Below are 17,383 nucleotides of genomic sequence, written 5' to 3'. Positions count from 1 at the left end.
GATATGTTCACCCAAAAAACAAAAATGAAGTACTTATCTACACCTGCTCATGCCGATGGAAAGTCGGGTGAAGATTTCATCGCCCACAAAAAACATTTCTGGAACTTCACAGGAAGTCTCAACGAGCCGCGAGGTCCAACACTGACGTTGTCTATACCCATTTTTAAGACAAACTCAGCTTTGGATCTTGGGGCTTTCTGTGGAGACTTGAATTATGCCTGATAATCTGTACAGAGCAGTTCTGTTTTATTTTTTAAATGTTTTTAAAAAGAGTCTCTATCCACTTCAGGAGAACGCTTGCAACGCTGTTCTGTTCTGTGACGCTCCATAAATGCTTTGGGGCCCCGCGAAACATCACTTGACTCCCCATCTGCACAGGAGTGAGTTGATAATGACTGAACTTTCATTTTGGGGGTCATCTGACAAAAAGTAGGCTCTAGGGAACTTCCAAGAGCTTTTAGGGGTTGTTCTGGAGGTTTAACAAGTCACTGAGGAGGTGACGATTCTTGCGATCCTATTTGTAACGCATGAGATTCAAGGGATCTTTTAGTGGTCATTCTAGAGGTTGTAGCGGTCATCAAGGAGGTTCTAGTTGTCATTGAAGAGGTTCTGCCTTTAGGAGTTTTAATTGTGTTTTCTTGGTCACTTAGTAGATCATGTGTGTCTCTTAGGAGCTCATGGTGGTCCTTGAGAATATTCTTAAAGTTCTAGGAGTGATCATTGAAGACATTCTGCAGTAGATTGTCAATGAGTAATCAAATTATAATAATGATAATAATCAATCTGGGAAGCTACGGGAGGTTTTAGTGGCTGTTCAATGTGTTCCCGAGGTTCAGAGGAGGTTCTAGTGGGCCCTCTAGGGGTCCAGCAGGTAGTTCTGCACCAATGGCAGATTTTGGAACGTTATGTTTGACCATGTTCTCGACCACTTTCCCCGTCTGAGAGGAAGCACTGAAGCTGTTCAGGAGGCTCGCGATACTTGCACACTTTACCATGTCGTCCATCTTCACTTCCAGGACGAATGTCTCGCGACAATTTGTGGATGCAACGAGGGAGCAGTGATTAACTACAAACAGATCAGCACACAAAACAACGCCTGTTCACTCTTTTTACTTTAAATTGTCCAAATTACAAAATAATAACATGATCTCTACCTCATCTACAAAATAACAATATTTATGACTGTAGTAAGCATCGTTGATTTTTTTTTTTTGCTCTAACAACCTTTCTTTTAGGCATGCATACTGTTGAGAAATATAAAAATATAAATATAAATACATCCCATTAATATTCTTAATGAATCCATGACTAAGATTTGAAATATTTCATCATAAAAGAATTAAAATGCAGTTGAGTACGATAAGGCATTAAGATGTATCACAAGAGCTGTACAGAATCCTAGAGTAGAGGTATTATTTTTTCTCTTAGTGTAATGGAGGAAAAAAAAAACCCTAAAAAAACAAACTTAGTAAATCACTACTTTTTCTCAACAGGAAGAACACATTTTTTTCCAAACGGAAAAAGAAAAAGAAAAGAATTGGAAGAAAGAAACAACTCTACAAATTTCAAGGTAACATGAACACAAAACTGAAAAAGCACTCCAGTACAAAACCAGGATTTTGTTTACAGCATACCATGTGGTGTTTTCACCCCCATTGTACTTATTTCACCTGACTGACTGACTTTATAAGCCCTTTCTCGACACCACGTCACTCACAATAGAACTCAAAGCAACCGAAAAAATTACCCAACACACGGGGCGACCATTCTTCACGTGATTAATGCAGAACGATAACGACTCGGGGGTTTCAGAACATTTGTGTGCTATACAGAGTTAAAAGGACTAAAATCTAATGCATAAGTTTCACTCATTGGACTGGTACATAGAGAAAACAAAACAAAACAAAAAAAGGGCTATGGCAATGACAGTTACAATCAAATGAATGGCCGACAATGTTAAAATCTTCTGGATAAAATCAACGCTTTTTTTTTTTTAATAAATATTATCGTTAACAGCCAGCTAACTCGGTGGAACTGCTAAAACGTTTCTTTTGTCGCGACTGCTCCTCCCTAACGATGAAGCATGACTGAGCGAGCTTATTTTCATGCAAAAGGTAGTTGTTTTTTTTTCCGGTGCAAGAACTGCAGCCATGTCAGAAGCTGAAGTGTTGATTAGCAGTTTATTTTTATTTTTTATTATTATCATTATTATTATTACTACGTTTATTCTCTTTAATGGCCCGGACCCAGAGAGGAAGACTCAGAGAAAGAAAATCCAAGAAATCTCAAACCCATTTTTTGATCCTTGCTGAATCAAACAGTAACATTTTTAAGGTGCTTGACACTCCTGAACGCAACTCTTCATTCTCATCTCTGTACCATTAAGAAACAAATGTACCAGTACATCCCACGATTCCGTACTGACCGCAACGTGTGCGGCTTTCTGTCCTGATCTAGAAAAACAACAGCCCTCTGGAGTCTCGATAAACTGGCATCGCAAAAAAATCAAACGTTGATTTTTTTAACATTTTTTTTTTTTAGTGTTGTGAGCAAACGAGCTAACATGCTCGAGGAACCCCGACTCGCGCGCAACCTAAACACACAACGTTCCCTTCTAACGCGTTTCTTTCTTCTTGAGAGCCACTCTCTCTCCCCACTACTTCTTAACCCAAAAGCCGTTTGGATTCTTAGTTAAGTGAGCTGCAAAATGGAGGTAAGATCAGAGCTGGTGTGTGAGATATACAGTACTTGGTGCACTTGCAGAGGGCGGCCAATGCCACGGGGTGGAGGGGAGGGACAGAGGGAGAGGGCAGAGAGGGGAGAGTAATACAGTAGATGCTCACAATACCACAGTTTCACTGGAGTCTTAAATGCACAAGAGCATTTGGGATTATTCGGACACACATCCATGTTTGTCATTAGTGTCGATGAACCTGCCGCAGCCGCCAAGGTCCCCTTTTCCATCACTTCATTTTTTTTCCTCTGATGCTTTGAGGTGATACTGCTCTTGAACGCTCCCTCATCCTCAATCCTCAATCCTCAACCTTACCGGATCAGCATCTACGCGTAACTTTGACCTTCTCTAACCTTGCCCCCCCGTGTGAAAGGACTGAGGTTATTATTGCTGAGCTCTCTACTGCTAACTGTGTTGCTGCGGCGCCGCGATGCTAGAGCAGTCTGTGACGAGCAGGTCCACCACCGTGTTCCCCGTGACGTACACGGTGGGCGCTGTCACCATGTTGCTGAGGGAGACGGAGCTGCTGGAAGCCACATTAGAGGTGATGGGGCTCGGGGCGGCCTGGCTGTTGCCGTGGGTGCCCATGTGCCCCTGGAGCTGGGTGGGTGTCTTGCAGTGGACGCCGCACAAGTGGCAGACGAGCACGCCACCCGAGGCCGAGCCGCCAAAGCCCCCCGGACTGTCTTTCCACTCCTGGCCGTGGTGCTTCTGGGCGTGGACACGTAGGTACGTTAGTGTGGTGAAACCTGAGGGAGGAGTGAAAATGACACATCAGTGAAATGTTTTAGCAAAAGTGCCTTCAGACAAAAGTGCATTCATGATGTGCTGCTCCTATTTGTTGGGAGTATGGATTTAACAGGGGGCCACTTCTCATACATTGCACCTTTAAGACACAAACTGACCGGAAGGAAGATAATTAACTCCTTTAAAGTGGCTGTAAATAGAATCTGATATGTTAAACAAATATAGTGACTTGATTTTTCCACAAAACTGAATCAAGAGGGTGAAACTCCAAGTTAAATACATTATATGTGTCTGCATTACTTTAAAATTGTACTTCATTTATATGCACTTGAACCTGCAGTGATTTGTTTTGCCAGTTTGTAAATTGATACGGAGAATGTTCTGGCAAACACTTGCCTATTGACCACATCTAACAGATATGGAGCAATATTTGCTTCTATTTGGATTAATTCTTCTGTCTACCAGGTGACTGCAAGTCCAATTCCATTCTCGTTTTAACTGTTTTGGTCTCCACCAACTCCTGAGTGAGTTAAGAAACTGTAAAGCCAAGTGTCTCTAACTGTGTCCGTCTGAATGACTGGAAGCGGTAAAGTCACAGGCTGAAAAACAAACAACAATGAGCTGAGGAGACAGTCATGTTAACGCGAAAATACTGATGACAGCTGCTCTAATGCAAACTGGTAAATCAAAGCGTTTGCACTTACTGCGATTACAGAGATGGCAGGCGTGGTGCTGTGACTGGTTGTGCACCCTCATGTGATCGGTGATGTAAGCGGCCGACAGCAGCTTGCCGCAGATGTGACACGGGACCTTCTCCTCGTGGCGAATCATATGCGCACGCAAACGATCCTTTGTGGCGAAGCTGGACTCACAGGTCTGAAAAAAAAGAAAAGGTGACATTGATGAGCGACTACAGAGAAATGTTCATATTTCCTATGGGCATAAAAATGTTACTCCTTCCGTTTACAACAAACTTTGCCTGCACCAAATGCCCAAATTATGTCACATCACTTTGTTTCAACTACTAACATGAGCCATTGATCAAGATGATCACTTAAGATGATCAACGTGGAAAATAACATATGTATGAAGCATATGGAGTGTGCAGTATGTGATGAAGTATGTTTGTCATGCTCGTGTACACATCAGGCTTTGAGCAGTCCAATTCAACAAGGCATGTACTTTATCCAGATGAGTTTCCATGGCAATAGTCTCAGCGTTCACTTGCTCATGTCAACAAATATGAGAGCGAGGCGACTAACGACGCAGATAAAAAAGGCGCAGCAATGCATGCGGCCTCAACCTTGACTCATCTGGAACACGGTGCATGTAAACACGCTCGTTGTTAACATGGACGAACTAAAATAAAAGCGGTGCACAGCTGGGTGAGGACACTGCACAGGGCAAACGTGACGTACCGGACACTTAAAGGGTCGCTCCGAGGAGTGCACCTGCCTGACGTGGCTGTTCAGATGGTCGGGCCTTTAGAGAGAAAGAGTCCACAGATTAGTTTCACACTCAGATTGATTGTTTGAAACTCAGCTGGGTTAACATTTGTTGGCAGGAACAGTGTTTAGGCGGACATCTTCTGTGTGCTGCTTGACCTAAATTAGTGTTACTGTTATTATGGTTGCCCTGTTTGTCACTTCAGTCTTACTTGTGGTCGTCTTTGCTCTCATCTGTCCTCGCATGTGTCTATTTTTGCGTGTCATCTCTGTGCTTGCTTGTTGTTATATTGTTTGTCTTCGCTTCATTGCACTATAATTCACTCTACTTTTATCGCTGCCCTTGTCTTTCTCTGTAATTAACTTGACTTACGCCATGATTGTTGTTTTCAAACTTGTTTCTTGATTTTAGGTTGCCAGATTTACACCTGACCAGGGATTACAGATGAAAACTAGCCTTTTGGCTAATTCTGCCATATTTTTACAGTAATGCTCATAAAAAAAACATGTAATAGTTGGTCCCTGTTGAATTCACTCTCAAAACAATTAGCCCTTCGCTAGTTAGCCCAGTTAGCTGTGCAGCTAGCAATCTGGACTGGGAGCTCTGAAGACAATTTAAGTGTACATGTTTACACTGCCAGTATGATATATTTGGACAGCTACAGGATGTGGCTATCTGGTTAGACCATGACTTTACATGGATGCCATAAGGTCAAAACTCATTTTTTAAAAATCTTTTATCAGCTATATCTCAAAGGGATTCTTCCACATTTTCAGAAATATGCTTATCAGCTTGGCGGTTAGATGAGAAGATTGATAACACTTTCACATCTGTATGCTAAATATGACACTACACATACAGATAAAAAAAAACTCTGTCCTGACAGTAATGTTACTACATTCACTGCTCCACACCTGGAGAAAGCCTTGCCACAGTGGGGGCACACATAGGGTTTTTCCACACCACCCTGGTGGGAGCGCACATGGTGGCTCATGCGGTCCTTCCTCTTGAAGCGCTGCTGGCAGATGGGGCAGGAGAACGGCTTCTCGTCCGAGTGGGACAGCCGGTGGCGGTTGAGGTGGTAGACGTCGCGGAAGGCCTTCCCGCATGTCTCGCAGGCGTGGTTCTTCCTCACCGGGTTCGGGTTGGGATTCGAGGGCCGCTGAGGGAAGAAACACGCAAGACAATAACACACTCTGGAGTTTAGATGGGAAGTGCTTCCTGCTGTTATACAAAGATAAAAAAAAATGCATATCAGTATCAACCATGCAAGTGCACACAGATATCTGTGCCTGATTCGTGCAGGCTCTTCGTGTCACCACTGGTGCAAAACATTTCTCAACGTTGATTCACATGTTAGATCAACTACTTCCCACTACATCTGAAGTCTGTATCTGCTCTCACGGTGTTTATGTTACAGAGAACATGCAGGGGAGCGTGGGGGGGGGACTTCTAGCACGCTGTTTCTCCAACTGGGGACCAGTGCCAAACGCTGGGATGGAATTTACTGGTCCCTGAACCATTTACTGTACATGGACATATGGTCAAATGTAACCCCGAGGACAGTTTCAGTTTATGTAGGAATCGGGTGACACACAGTGCAAGTCCCAAGGGGGGGGGGGGCGTGGCTTAACCATCCCTGTGGTCAGACAGCTGAAGAAACAACATGCTTGAAGGTTTGGGGTTGACGACAGCCATCTCCACAAGGCCCTGACCCACCTGTACTGTCGCCCCTGTGGCCATGACGACAGCAGCAGGAGGCGGAGCATGGGGGTTAACACTAGCCATTACGTTAGCCATGGCAACCCCTTCACCATCCTGACTACACAGGGGAGGCTGCTGGGCCCCCGCCAGCAGGCCGGGAGGGGCGAGAGGGGGAGGCGCGGAGAGGTGCAGCAGGGAGAGGGGAACAGTGGGCCTCTCCGCCCTCCCTCCGGCCCCCACCGCCATCGCCGACGGGGCAGCCACCGCCACCTGGCCGGCTGCTCCCTCCTTTGCCCCCTCCGCCTGCTCTCTGGCCCTGTCCTTCATGCGTACCCCAGTGTGGACCGACTGGTGCCGCCGCAGGTTGTAGTTGTTCTTGAACTGCTTGTTGCAGATGGCACAGATGTGGGGCACGCGGGCCGGCCGAGACACTGGCTTCACTGGACCGCAGCGAGGCAGGAGACAGGAAAGAAAGAGCGAAAGAGAGTCGGTCACTTTTCAAAAAGGAGATGATTTTTTTTTAACTGTCAGGCAATTTCAGTTCAGAGTTATGTGACATCTCAAATGGAAAACAGCTTCAGAAGGGAACTGATTGATCATGGTGATATAAAATTAAGTAAACGCTGGCCGAGCTCCCCAACACTGGATTCAGCATCTCAAAAAGTTGCTGCTTTTTAAGCAAATATTCACATTTGAGACACAAAAAGCAGAAATGAGTGTTTCGTTTATAATCATAACATGTAGCTCTACTAAGCATCATGAAACCGTCTAGTTTTATGACGACCGAGAGTTTCCTGGAGGGGACATGTGACTTTTAAGATCATTTCAAATGTTGGTTTTCAAAATGTGTGGTAAAAACCAAAGTGATTACTACATATTTATTAAGGTTTTGATAAAAAAAGACAAATATTAAGATGCCGTCGAGCAAGTCATCCAATCTGTGACATTCATATTTCAGTTTCCATGTCTGAATTTGATCCACCAGGCTGTGAGGTTTTCAATCAAATTCAGCTTATAGAAGGTTTTCAAAGTCAAATAATGTGTTCCATGACGTCAGTGTTATTAAGGTTTTTGCATAAAGTATTTCTGCAGGGATTGAATTTATACGATTCAAATCTTTGTGGCTTTTACACTTGTGACACACCAAAATAAATGTCTCTAGGTTTTTAATCACCTGACTGACTTTAAAAGGGCAAGTTCAGCAAAAAAGTGAAAATCCATCATCTGTGTGCTTGCAGGAAAGTCAGGTGAAGTTTTACATTCCGCAAGACATTTCTGAAGCCTCGGAGCAAAACAGCGATGTGTCATCCAAGTCCCCACGAGCTGTGAGATCCCAAATTGATTCGAAAAGACCTTGTTTAGCATTAGCGTGCACCCTGTCTGAAGTGGGTGTGTGACATCGAGGGTGCATGTATCGTCTTTTCAGACCAATCTGGGGCTTCGAGACACTTGGATTACACCAGATGAGCTGTGCAAAGCCATTTTATGTTTTATATTTCAACATTTTAAAATAAGTCCCCATCTGTTTCACTTATTCATGGAGAACACTGCGCCGCTGTGTTACTGCGAAACCCCCAGTAAATGTGTTGTTGACGGTGGAACTTCACCTCGACTTCCCCATCGGCGCCGGAGCGAGAAGAAAAGCGGCTGAATTTACATCTGCGGGTGAACTCATCCTTTAAAAATGCTTTTAAACTGAACATCCACAGGTGTGCAGTGAGTCTCTCACCAGGCAGGGGCTCCTCATTCAGGGCAGCAGTGTCCACAGTGGAAGGAGGCTGTGCTATGTGGTCTGTGGGTGGGGTCTGGGGAGAGCTCGTGTGCACGGGCATGAGCTCTGATTGGAGGCCCCCCTCCACTTGGTTTTGGGTGGGAGTATTCTGGAGAAGCAAGTAGAAAGGCCATCACCAAATGTAAACACACAGGCAGGTCACAGCATTATCTTGAGGTGCTACCTTTTCGCAATGCAACGTGTGAGGGGGGGGGGGGGCACACAGCTGGACCCCCAGACACACACACACACACACACCCACATCCACACACACACGTAGAAAAAGAGAGGCTCAGCCTACAAGCCTACCTGGAAGAGGAAATTGCTCCAAGCAGCATCCATTTTGCGCCACAGCAGCGATGGGAGATTATAAAGTCAGCTCCTGGTTGAGATCGTGGCGAGCAGCCTTTGCATGGTGCACACGGGCCCAGCGGTGATCGAGGCTCCGGCGGTCCAACCCTCCCCCCTCCTCCTCCTCCTCCTCCTCCTCCTCCTGTCCTGCAGCACGAGCGACCCGGCTCCTGGATTCTCGCGAAAAAACCGTGAATAAAGTGGCGTGCGGCGACGTGTTGTTCTCATGGAGGTGGCCTAACGCTGCCCATTAGCACGCACGCAGCTGCTGGCTCGGTTAGCTGCGGCGGAGAGCAGGCAGGAGGAGAGCAGGCCAGCTCCCGCGGCGGCCTGCTCCTCTGCCCACACTTTTGGTTTTCTAACTTTAATTCATCACACACCTAACCTCGCCCGGCGAAAACGCAACACCACACAAGAAAACTGCTTTGGGAAGAAAACCGTACGTCACAGTATAAGGCTATGTTTTTGTTGTTTTTTGTATTTTTAGCATTAAACAGAAAAGAAAAACAAAAAACAAATCTACGTTAAAAAAAAAAATAAATGCATATTTTACGCAAGGAAACGAATATGGGTTATAAACACACGTATCTGGCGGCACAGCAGCTCATGCTTTGTTTTTAATTTATGAATCTATTTTTTCCGATTTCCCCTCAATAGGCCAATCGGGTGTTTGTCGAAGCCTCGTTGTTGGATTCAAGCCCTGACCCCGGCGAGCGGCGCTCTCGCCGGGCCGCAGCCTATCGCTCCACCTCGGCCGTTCAGCTGCGAGGATGTCATCTTTCTTTTTTTATCGCCCGCGCTCCCTCCTCCCTCCCTGTCTCTTTCTTCCTTTTCTTTTTTAATTCCTCTTTCTTCTCCCCCTCCTCTCCTTTTCTCGCACCGCTATGTCCCACTTGCTCTTAAAGGGATAGGGTTTCCTCTCTGGACACCCCCCTCTCATTTCCGCCTCCCTCGGCGGAGCCCGTCCTCTCCCCTTCCTTCCTTCCTGGCTCGGGTCGGCCGACGCAAAATGCACAACAGCGTTATATATGTGTGTGTGTGTGTGAGTTGTTTTTTTCTCTCTCCTTCGTCGGGCCAGCTGGAGCAGATCTCTGGAGCAGATCTCCTGCCTCACCGCAGAAAACAGCCGGAACGAGAGATGACAGACGCATCTTAAAGGGAGGTGCGCGCAGAGCCTCCCGGTCGGCCTACAATAATGATGTCAGAGTCAGATATAGTACACAGGGCCAACAACAGCTCAGCACACACACACACACACACACACACACACACACACACACACACACACACACACACACACACACAGTGAAGGAGAATAAATGTCAGCATATAAATACATATAAACAGTCTGAAAATATCCTGAATATAATACTTGATGTTGATGACACTTTATTTACCTCCAAGAGCGTCTATTATATTATTATATTCAACTGGAGCTGAAACGATTAGTTGAGCGACAGATTCTTCTTCTGTTAAAGGTACAATCATCCAAATTCAAAGGTTCCAGTTTCTCAAATGTGACTAATATTTGATTGAAAACTGATCATCTATGTGTGTTTGACTGTTAGTCAGACAACATGAGACACTGGCTTGTTTAAGTGTACCATTCTGACATTTTATGGACCAAATGACTAAACAATCAATCAAGAAAATAATCGGGGGAAAAAAATCATCAATGCTTAAAATAATCTACAGCTGAAACTAATGATTTTACAGATCAAATAATCTGTTGATTGTTTTCAAAATAAAACATTTGGTCCATAAAATTTGAGATGTTCCTTAAAAAAAAGTGCTTCACAATATCCTAAAGCTCAAAAGTATTCAATTTAATGTCACAGTTAATTTTTTCTCTATGATTGTAAACTGAACAGCTCAGAGTTGTTGAGCGTTAGTCAGACAAAATAAGACATTTTAACGTCTTACATTTACCATTCTGACATTTTATAGACCAAATGATTAACTGATAAACCAAGAAAACCTTGAATCATGATTAAAATGATCTATGGCTGCATTATTTTCCATAATAAAGGGGCTCCATGTAACATTTTACTGTTTTTAACATGTATCCGTCCCTCATCTATTGGCCGTGTGTGACCTGACTGTAACATGACATAAAATAAGAGCTTCCTCGTCTCGCTCGGTTGTCTAAACAAGCTTGAGGACGGGTTGTTAGAGATGTTTAATGCTGCAGGACTGTGGGGATTTCTTTGTAAAGGACTCAGGTCAGATCTTCCACAACAAAATCCAAAAACCCACAACATTATGCACGTTCTCGAGTGCTTCGTCTCAGGGCGTCTCTCTGCTCCGCTAACAGAGAGCAACAGTAGCCGACATTAGTTTAGAAAATGGAGTCTGACATAAACTATCGATCGACTTCAAGCGCGACGCAGAAGTTACACAGAGCCCCTTTAATGGTTTGGACCATATCATGTTAGAAAACAGGTTTTAAAAGTAGTCCATCATAGTTTCCCAAAGCTAAAAAGTATTCAGTTTAGTCTCGTAGACAACAAAATATAATTGAAAAAAAAAAAAAAAAACATAATGCAAAGACAGAATGAATATAATATGCGCTGCTGTTGATGCTTTTTAAAAAATGTTTGTGAGATAAAATGCACTTTAAACAGACCAGTGTAGGATCCCTAATTATTAATTTTCATGATCTGAGCAGCCAGAGCGACAAATTGTGCATGAAGTCAGTCAGTTAAAGGAACTCGGGATCCTTCTACGGAAGCTCTGAGGGGCCAAGAGAAGACAAAAAAGAAAAAAAGATTAAACAGCCTCAAAAGATTTTTTTTCACCTCATAAACACAGGAGAGGAAACAGATTTTTCTTTCTTCTCACTGGCCTCTCCGGGCTTCACATTTCACATCTTAATAAATGATCAATCAGTTGTCAGATTAGTCGACTAATCGATTAGTTGTTTCAGCTCCTGTAACAAATAACAGTGCCACCTGAGTAAAGTACATCCAATCAAGACGAGTTAATGTGTTAATATCAATTTATTATCTTTTTTAAATTACTTTTCAAAGCACCCCATTTCTTTTCCAATACACGTGTTCAGACCCTTCGTCCTTCTCCTCCTCAAGCTTGGAGTTGCTTGATTTGAATATTTAATAATAAGGATTTCAACCCGCCCTTACCCTCCCCTCCCCGAAAACTCTGCAAAAACACAGATGAGCCTGCGTTTGCTTCTTCGTCTTCAACTTTCATCCACGGTGTGATGACGCAGGAAGCGGGACTCCCCTGCGGTCGCCGCCGCCACGACCTCTGACACTGACAACAACCCGTCTAAAAACACTACCACACCGATTTTCCCCCCAACACAAAGGACCGTCCCGAAAACCCGCCAGTCTTAGTTTATATAAGGAGTTTATGCATGCACTGAGATTTCCAACCAAGCATAAAGTAGTAGGTTATACAGGGAATTGTCTTGAGCTGGTGTTTCTGAGTCATACAAACAGCAGAGTGATTACCTATTTTCAGTTTTTCTGAATTCAAATTTAAAAAAAAAAGAACAAGAAAAAAAGTCCAGTTATTTCTGATTTCCTTCAAGTAAATGACCCACGATAAAATGGGGAAAAAAAAGCTCATGAAACACTGATTACTGGTGTCTGTCCGAGTGAGGACGGGCTGCTGCGGTCACCGCTGCTGTGCACGTTCACAGCAGCTCAGTCGACGCCGGTCCTTTCACCTCTTCATCCTCGCCCTCGTCTTCACACACACTGCACCCCTCAGCAGTCGGATTATCAACTAGGATTGTGCACATCTCTTTGTTTTCCCCCCAGAGGTTCTTGTGAGGAAACCTGATCTGAATACCAATAAATAATAATAATTAGAAATAAAAAAAAAGAAAGAAAAAGGAAACCAGCATTTACATTCCAGTGCCCAATTGTTTTTTTTTTTTAGTCCAGAGGAGGAGGTCAGAGTTCATGTGAACAGGGTTGCTGTTGTAGGAGTGTCTTTTAAAATTGTTTTTTCATCTTTAAAAAAAAGAAAAGTGGCAATATAACCAGACTTGACCGCTCGACACACACACACACACATAAATCATTAACAATTATTAATAACAACCCCCCTTATTAATAATCGTTAAAACCTTGAACACACACCATACCTGACAATGCAACAGTTTTTTTTGTTTGTTTTTTTATCATCTATCAGTATTTGTACAGTAAAAGTGGGCCCTTTTCTTCATCGCGCGAGAAAAAATGTGAACATGATTACAACAACAATTACATCAGGATTAGTTATGGTATATTGACACCTATAGAAAATGCGGTCGGAGTTTGTCGCTCTAAATCTTGAATTCAATACTCATTTGAATATATCAAAATTACTATCGTTATCTTTGTTACTCTATAAAACCAATGACTTGTTTTTTTTTTGTTTTTTTGTTTTTGTTTTTGTTTTTTTTTAATATTCCCATAAATATGTACAGCAAAGATCCAAAAAATGTGGGACGAGTGATCTTAAATGCCGGTGAAACTCGGACAGGTACGGTACATCTCAAATGTGTTTGGTCATGTTTACAAATGCTTTTTTTTTTGTTTGTTTGTTTGGGTTTTTTTTGCACATCTATCTCATGCATTGGAGTGATCCCCTGTAGACACCTATGTTGTTTAGATACTCAATATGTCATGGATGCTGGAAAGCTTTTTTTTTTTTTTTCTTTTTCGTTCTTTTGTTTGTTTGTACACGTCCACACAAATGTTTCTCCTTGTCCCAGCTGCGGAGTCTCTTGCCTTTACAAACATTCTGCGTATTCGCATTTAAATCATCCTGCGGTCATCAAATACAAATTTTGATGGCACGGCATCCCTTTAAGAACCCCTTAAAGGCATTGGTGACGTTCCGAACAACTTGTTTTTGTGTTTTTTTAATACACTTGATACAAAAAAAAAAAAAAAATCAAAAAAACATCAACTTTTTTTTTAAACCAATAAAAAGTGTTTTGTTTTTTTTCCCCCCCAACCTCCCAGCAAGCCGGAGACTAAAGTAACCCATCTTTCTGTGATTCACCCCCTTTTTTCCTCACTGGAGCAGAAGTTACGAGTGCTTGCTAGATATATCTTGACACTACGGACTACATACAAGTACATACACAATGCGAAAAAAACACCCTATTCCCTTTTTTCCTCCCTCTTGTCTCTCCCTCTCTCTTTCTCCATTCCAGCATAGAACATCATAGAAGAAGACATGGACGCCACCCCCCCCCCCTCTCTTTCTCTCTCTGCAGCTCTGGGAGGACAAAAAAGGCAAAAATATCCCTCCGTTCACACTTCCTGTCTCACTTTTATACAGGCGGTAACAAAGATAAAAACATTAAACACAAACCTCCTCTTTTTTTAAAATCTAATATCGAATTAATCCAGTGGAATCACAGGTGGTTACATTCCTCCCTTCCTCTTTGATACCTGTGAGAATGGGAGAAAACCTCTCTACCCACCCTGAGTCTAAAGAAGCAGGAGGCAGCTCAACAGTGTCAGTTTGACCTCCCTTTGCCTCGGGCTGATCTCGCCTTTCTGCGTGTTCGAAAAAGGAAAGGGTGATATCCCTAAATCCTCCGCGTTTCAGCTATCCTGAGAGATCAGCCCAAGAAAGGAGACAAGGCAAGGCGGCAAAGCTGAGAGTATTGAGATGCCCCCTGTGATAGCTACCTTCCTAAATCACTCCCACCTTCAAGCTACCGCCCCTGTCCGCGCTCTTCCTCCTGCCGTCTAAGAGTAGGAGAGGTGGGAGCCGTTGGAGATGTGCGAAGTGACTGAGGTGCTTCGGCTCAGCACGCCGTCGCTGCCCCCGGCTCCTCCCGGCCCACCGCCGGATGCCGTCCTCCTCAGAGGCTGGGGGCTGTTTCTCAGCGCCATCAGGCTGGGGGCGCCGCGCACGCCAAGCCCGCCACCCCCGTAGATCCCCCCCTGCGAGGACGAGGACGAAGAGGAAGAGGAGGATGGGCCAGAGATGGAGGGAGGGGCAGGTGGTGGGGGAGGTAGCATGGCCAGGGACTGAGAGGAAGAGCGTGAGGGCAGGTGATGGGAGAAGGGCAGGGGGTGTGGGTGGGCCAGGTCACCACCGGAGCCTCGCACCCCGGCCCACTCCCGCTCCCTCTCCTTCTCCCGCTCCCTATCTCGATCCCGGTCGCGGTCCCGCTCCCGTTCGCGGTAGAGCTGCGGCGTGCTCTGGTGGTGGTAGTGCTGGGGCAGGTGGTGGCGCTGGTGGTGGGAGGAAGAGGAGGAGGAGGAAGAGGAAGAGGAGGCGGAGGAGCGGGACGAGTGGTGCACCTCCCTGCCTTGGGCCAGCCCCAGGGCCAATCCCAGGGCGTGGGAGGAGGACTCGCTCCTGCGGTCCCCGGCTCCGCTGCCGCTGCTGATGCCGCTGCTGATGCCGCTGCTGCTGCTGCTGCTGTTGTGGCTGCGGCGGGAGTGCTGCTGCGGGGGCACGTTCTGCGGGTGCATGCCGTGGCTCCAGTGGCTGCCAGAGCGGGAGCCCGAAGGCGGGGCGTTGGAGTAGCCCTGCATGGGGTAGGCCTCGCTCGGGATGCCCGACAGCGCCATGTTGCTGAAGCCCAGACGCAAGCTCTCCGAGTCAAAGGACTCGATCTCGCTGGCCTGCCGCTCCAGGAGGGTACGAATGCGTTCGGAGCGCTCGTTCTGCAGGGACAGCATCTCCTCCTCGATCTAGGAAGAGATAGAAGCAGAACACACATGAAAACACAATGTCATTTATCTTTAAACTGAAGGTTACTGTATGGAAATATTTTCCTATCCACAGCCATGCTGGGGGCGTGGCTATTTAGTTGTGACATCACAAAGTTACAGAAATCCTGATGGCTCATTTTGAGGCGGAGTCTCTGAATACGTTAAGTGTGCTTCTCTCTTCAGGTGAAGCACTTTGATGGTGCTTTCAATCTCAACTTTTAAGCTAACATGAAAGAGAAGTCCTTAAAAGAGGCCGTGCTCCATGACAGCTTGTGAGAGAATCTTGAGGTGTAAATCATCATTAAAGGTGCTGTTGTTGAAGAAATTAAATTGTAGATGACAGCAAAAATCTTCCAAAAGTTAACAATGCTATGAAGCGATATATACACTTTACTTTACTTTACCCTCTACATGTTTTCAAACTTCTTTCTCCAAAGGACACTCACCCTCTGCTCCAGCAGGGCCCGGCGGATGGACACCCTCTGCTCCAGGTCCTTGACCTCCCTCTCGTGCTGCGTGTCGGTGTGGATCTTGATCTTGCTCTGGTAGGCGTTGAGCAGCTCCAGCTCCTGCTGCAGCTGCATCCGCAGCACCTTGTACTCCGCTTCCTGGGTCTCATCCAGTCGCAGCTGAGAGGGGAGAAAAAAAAAAGAGGGAGTGTTACGAAAAAATTGGGATTTGGCACGAGAGCATTGGCTGCAAATTGTGCTTCAGTGTTGACAAGGGCAGAGCAGAGAAGTTGAGAGACGTTAAGGAGAGAGAGGGAGATGAACAAGAGAGCAGAGGAGAGTTGTGTTTGTTCTGTCAGGTGCAACTTTGATCAGTCTGGGCCTGCATATGCTGTATTCAATAGGATAGTATTAAAGGGGCACCGTGTAATATGTAGAGAAGAAAGTCAAACTCAGAATTTTTATATACTATATTAGTGAGGTAATAATTCAACTGAGAATTATTTATTTTTTCCATAACTGAATAAACAAGCTGTTCTCCGTTTGAAGCTAGAAAGGTGGAAAGGTCCGCCAGATATAAACAAAGTGAATCACTATTAAATTGAGTTCATTCAGTCATGAAAAGAAGAATTTTCTTTGTAGTGCGACTTTAATTTAAATGTAAAAATTGAGAGTAAATGTAAGAATTTGTTAACCTAAAATCGCAACCAAGAAACGTGTCGGTGTCTTTGTTACTCAGATATTGTTAAATAAACAAGTACAATATTACAACCTGTGGACTCCTTTCGTGTACTGTGTGTGTGCGATGCCCGTCTTAAAGCCTGGCTCCAGGAAACAGATTAAAGTCTTGTTCCAAAAGACATTCTTCATTTGAAACATATCTTTTTGTCTGACCTCGGGATTGAGTTTAATCAGCGAGCGGGAAACCTTCCCAAAGAGATTTTAACCACAGAGTGAGTGGATGCGCGGACAAACAAGGGCAGCGGGGATTTGGCTTACTGGGCTTACGTGGCAGGCTGCCCTGTGAGGTAATTAAAGTAGCGCAGAGGCGTTATGTCATCGAAAGGAGCGGGACATTTTGTCACATCCCATCCCCGCCCCACTATGTTTCATTCATTTAAAAGCCCAGGATTTGTATGTGAATGAGTCTAATGCTTCAAGGGCAGTGGATCAGCAAAGAGTTTAGCCACGAGGGGCGGCAGGAAAATGATTCGACTATTTAAAAATTCAACAGTGGTGGAATGTTAGGACTTAAACATACTGCAGGGAACTTTTAACTGCTTATGACGGGCTCAGTTTAAAGCTGATCACTCTACGTGACCTATATAAGCAATCGGCAATCTAATACGGCATGGTGCTGAGGAAAGAAGCTTTAAGTATAAATTTCGGGTACTTGTACCTAACTTTAACAGTTTAATGATACTTATTACCTGCAGCAGGACGGTTATGATTCGGCCTGTGTCCATTTGTTGGTTGGTTGGTTGGT

General features: G+C 44.8%; 2 protein-coding genes and 1 long non-coding RNA gene across 4 annotated transcripts in view; 1 reads left to right on the top strand and 2 right to left on the bottom strand.

Moving 5' to 3' along the window:
* Positions 1-1,077: 1,077 nt before the first annotated feature.
* On the bottom strand, positions 1,078-8,892 carry maz (MYC associated zinc finger protein). Its single transcript, XM_037082514.1, has 7 exons — positions 8,712-8,892; positions 8,361-8,511; positions 6,647-7,071; positions 5,842-6,089; positions 4,900-4,963; positions 4,186-4,357; positions 1,078-3,483 (listed from the first exon to the last, which is right to left on the bottom strand). The coding sequence occupies exons 1-7, from the start codon at positions 8,742-8,744 to the stop codon at positions 3,140-3,142; spliced, it is 1,437 nt and encodes a 478-aa protein (XP_036938409.1). The 5' UTR covers positions 8,745-8,892; the 3' UTR covers positions 1,078-3,139.
* Positions 8,893-9,054: 162 nt separating this feature from the next.
* LOC119010395 lies at positions 9,055-10,491 on the top strand. Its single transcript, XR_005071961.1, has 2 exons — positions 9,055-9,192; positions 9,411-10,491. It is a non-coding gene; the product is annotated as an uncharacterized LOC119010395 (long non-coding RNA).
* A 2,634-nt stretch (positions 10,492-13,125) lies between these two features.
* Positions 13,126-17,383, bottom strand: part of taok2b (TAO kinase 2b) — a 28,018-nt gene continuing 23,760 nt past the window's right edge. For both annotated transcript variants that reach the window (XM_037082512.1, XM_037082513.1), the window contains exons 19-20: positions 15,895-16,077; positions 13,126-15,427 (exon numbers count right to left, since the gene is read on the bottom strand). In XM_037082512.1, coding sequence (XP_036938407.1) covers positions 14,471-15,427; positions 15,895-16,077 — 1,140 coding nt within the window. In that variant the 3' untranslated portion in view covers positions 13,126-14,470. The remainder of the gene's footprint in view (positions 15,428-15,894; positions 16,078-17,383) is intronic.

Source organism: Acanthopagrus latus, chromosome 20, assembly GCF_904848185.1.
Source record: "Acanthopagrus latus isolate v.2019 chromosome 20, fAcaLat1.1, whole genome shotgun sequence".
Lineage (NCBI taxonomy): Eukaryota > Metazoa > Chordata > Actinopteri > Spariformes > Sparidae > Acanthopagrus > Acanthopagrus latus.
This window is presented reverse-complemented; position numbering and strand designations above follow the sequence as displayed.

Bases quoted from the DNA above. Each gene is read 5' to 3' on its own strand.
- maz (XM_037082514.1), bottom strand. From the start codon at position 8,744: ATGGATGCTGCTTGGAGCAATTTCCTCTTCCAG. The intron at 6,090-6,646 runs GTGGGTCAGGGC...TTCTTCCCTCAG, and splicing joins CCACAGGGGCGACAGTACAG to CGGCCCTCGAATCCCAACCC. The intron at 4,358-4,899 runs GTACGTCACGTT...CTTTTTTTTCAG, and splicing joins AGCGACCCTTTAAGTGTCCG to ACCTGTGAGTCCAGCTTCGC.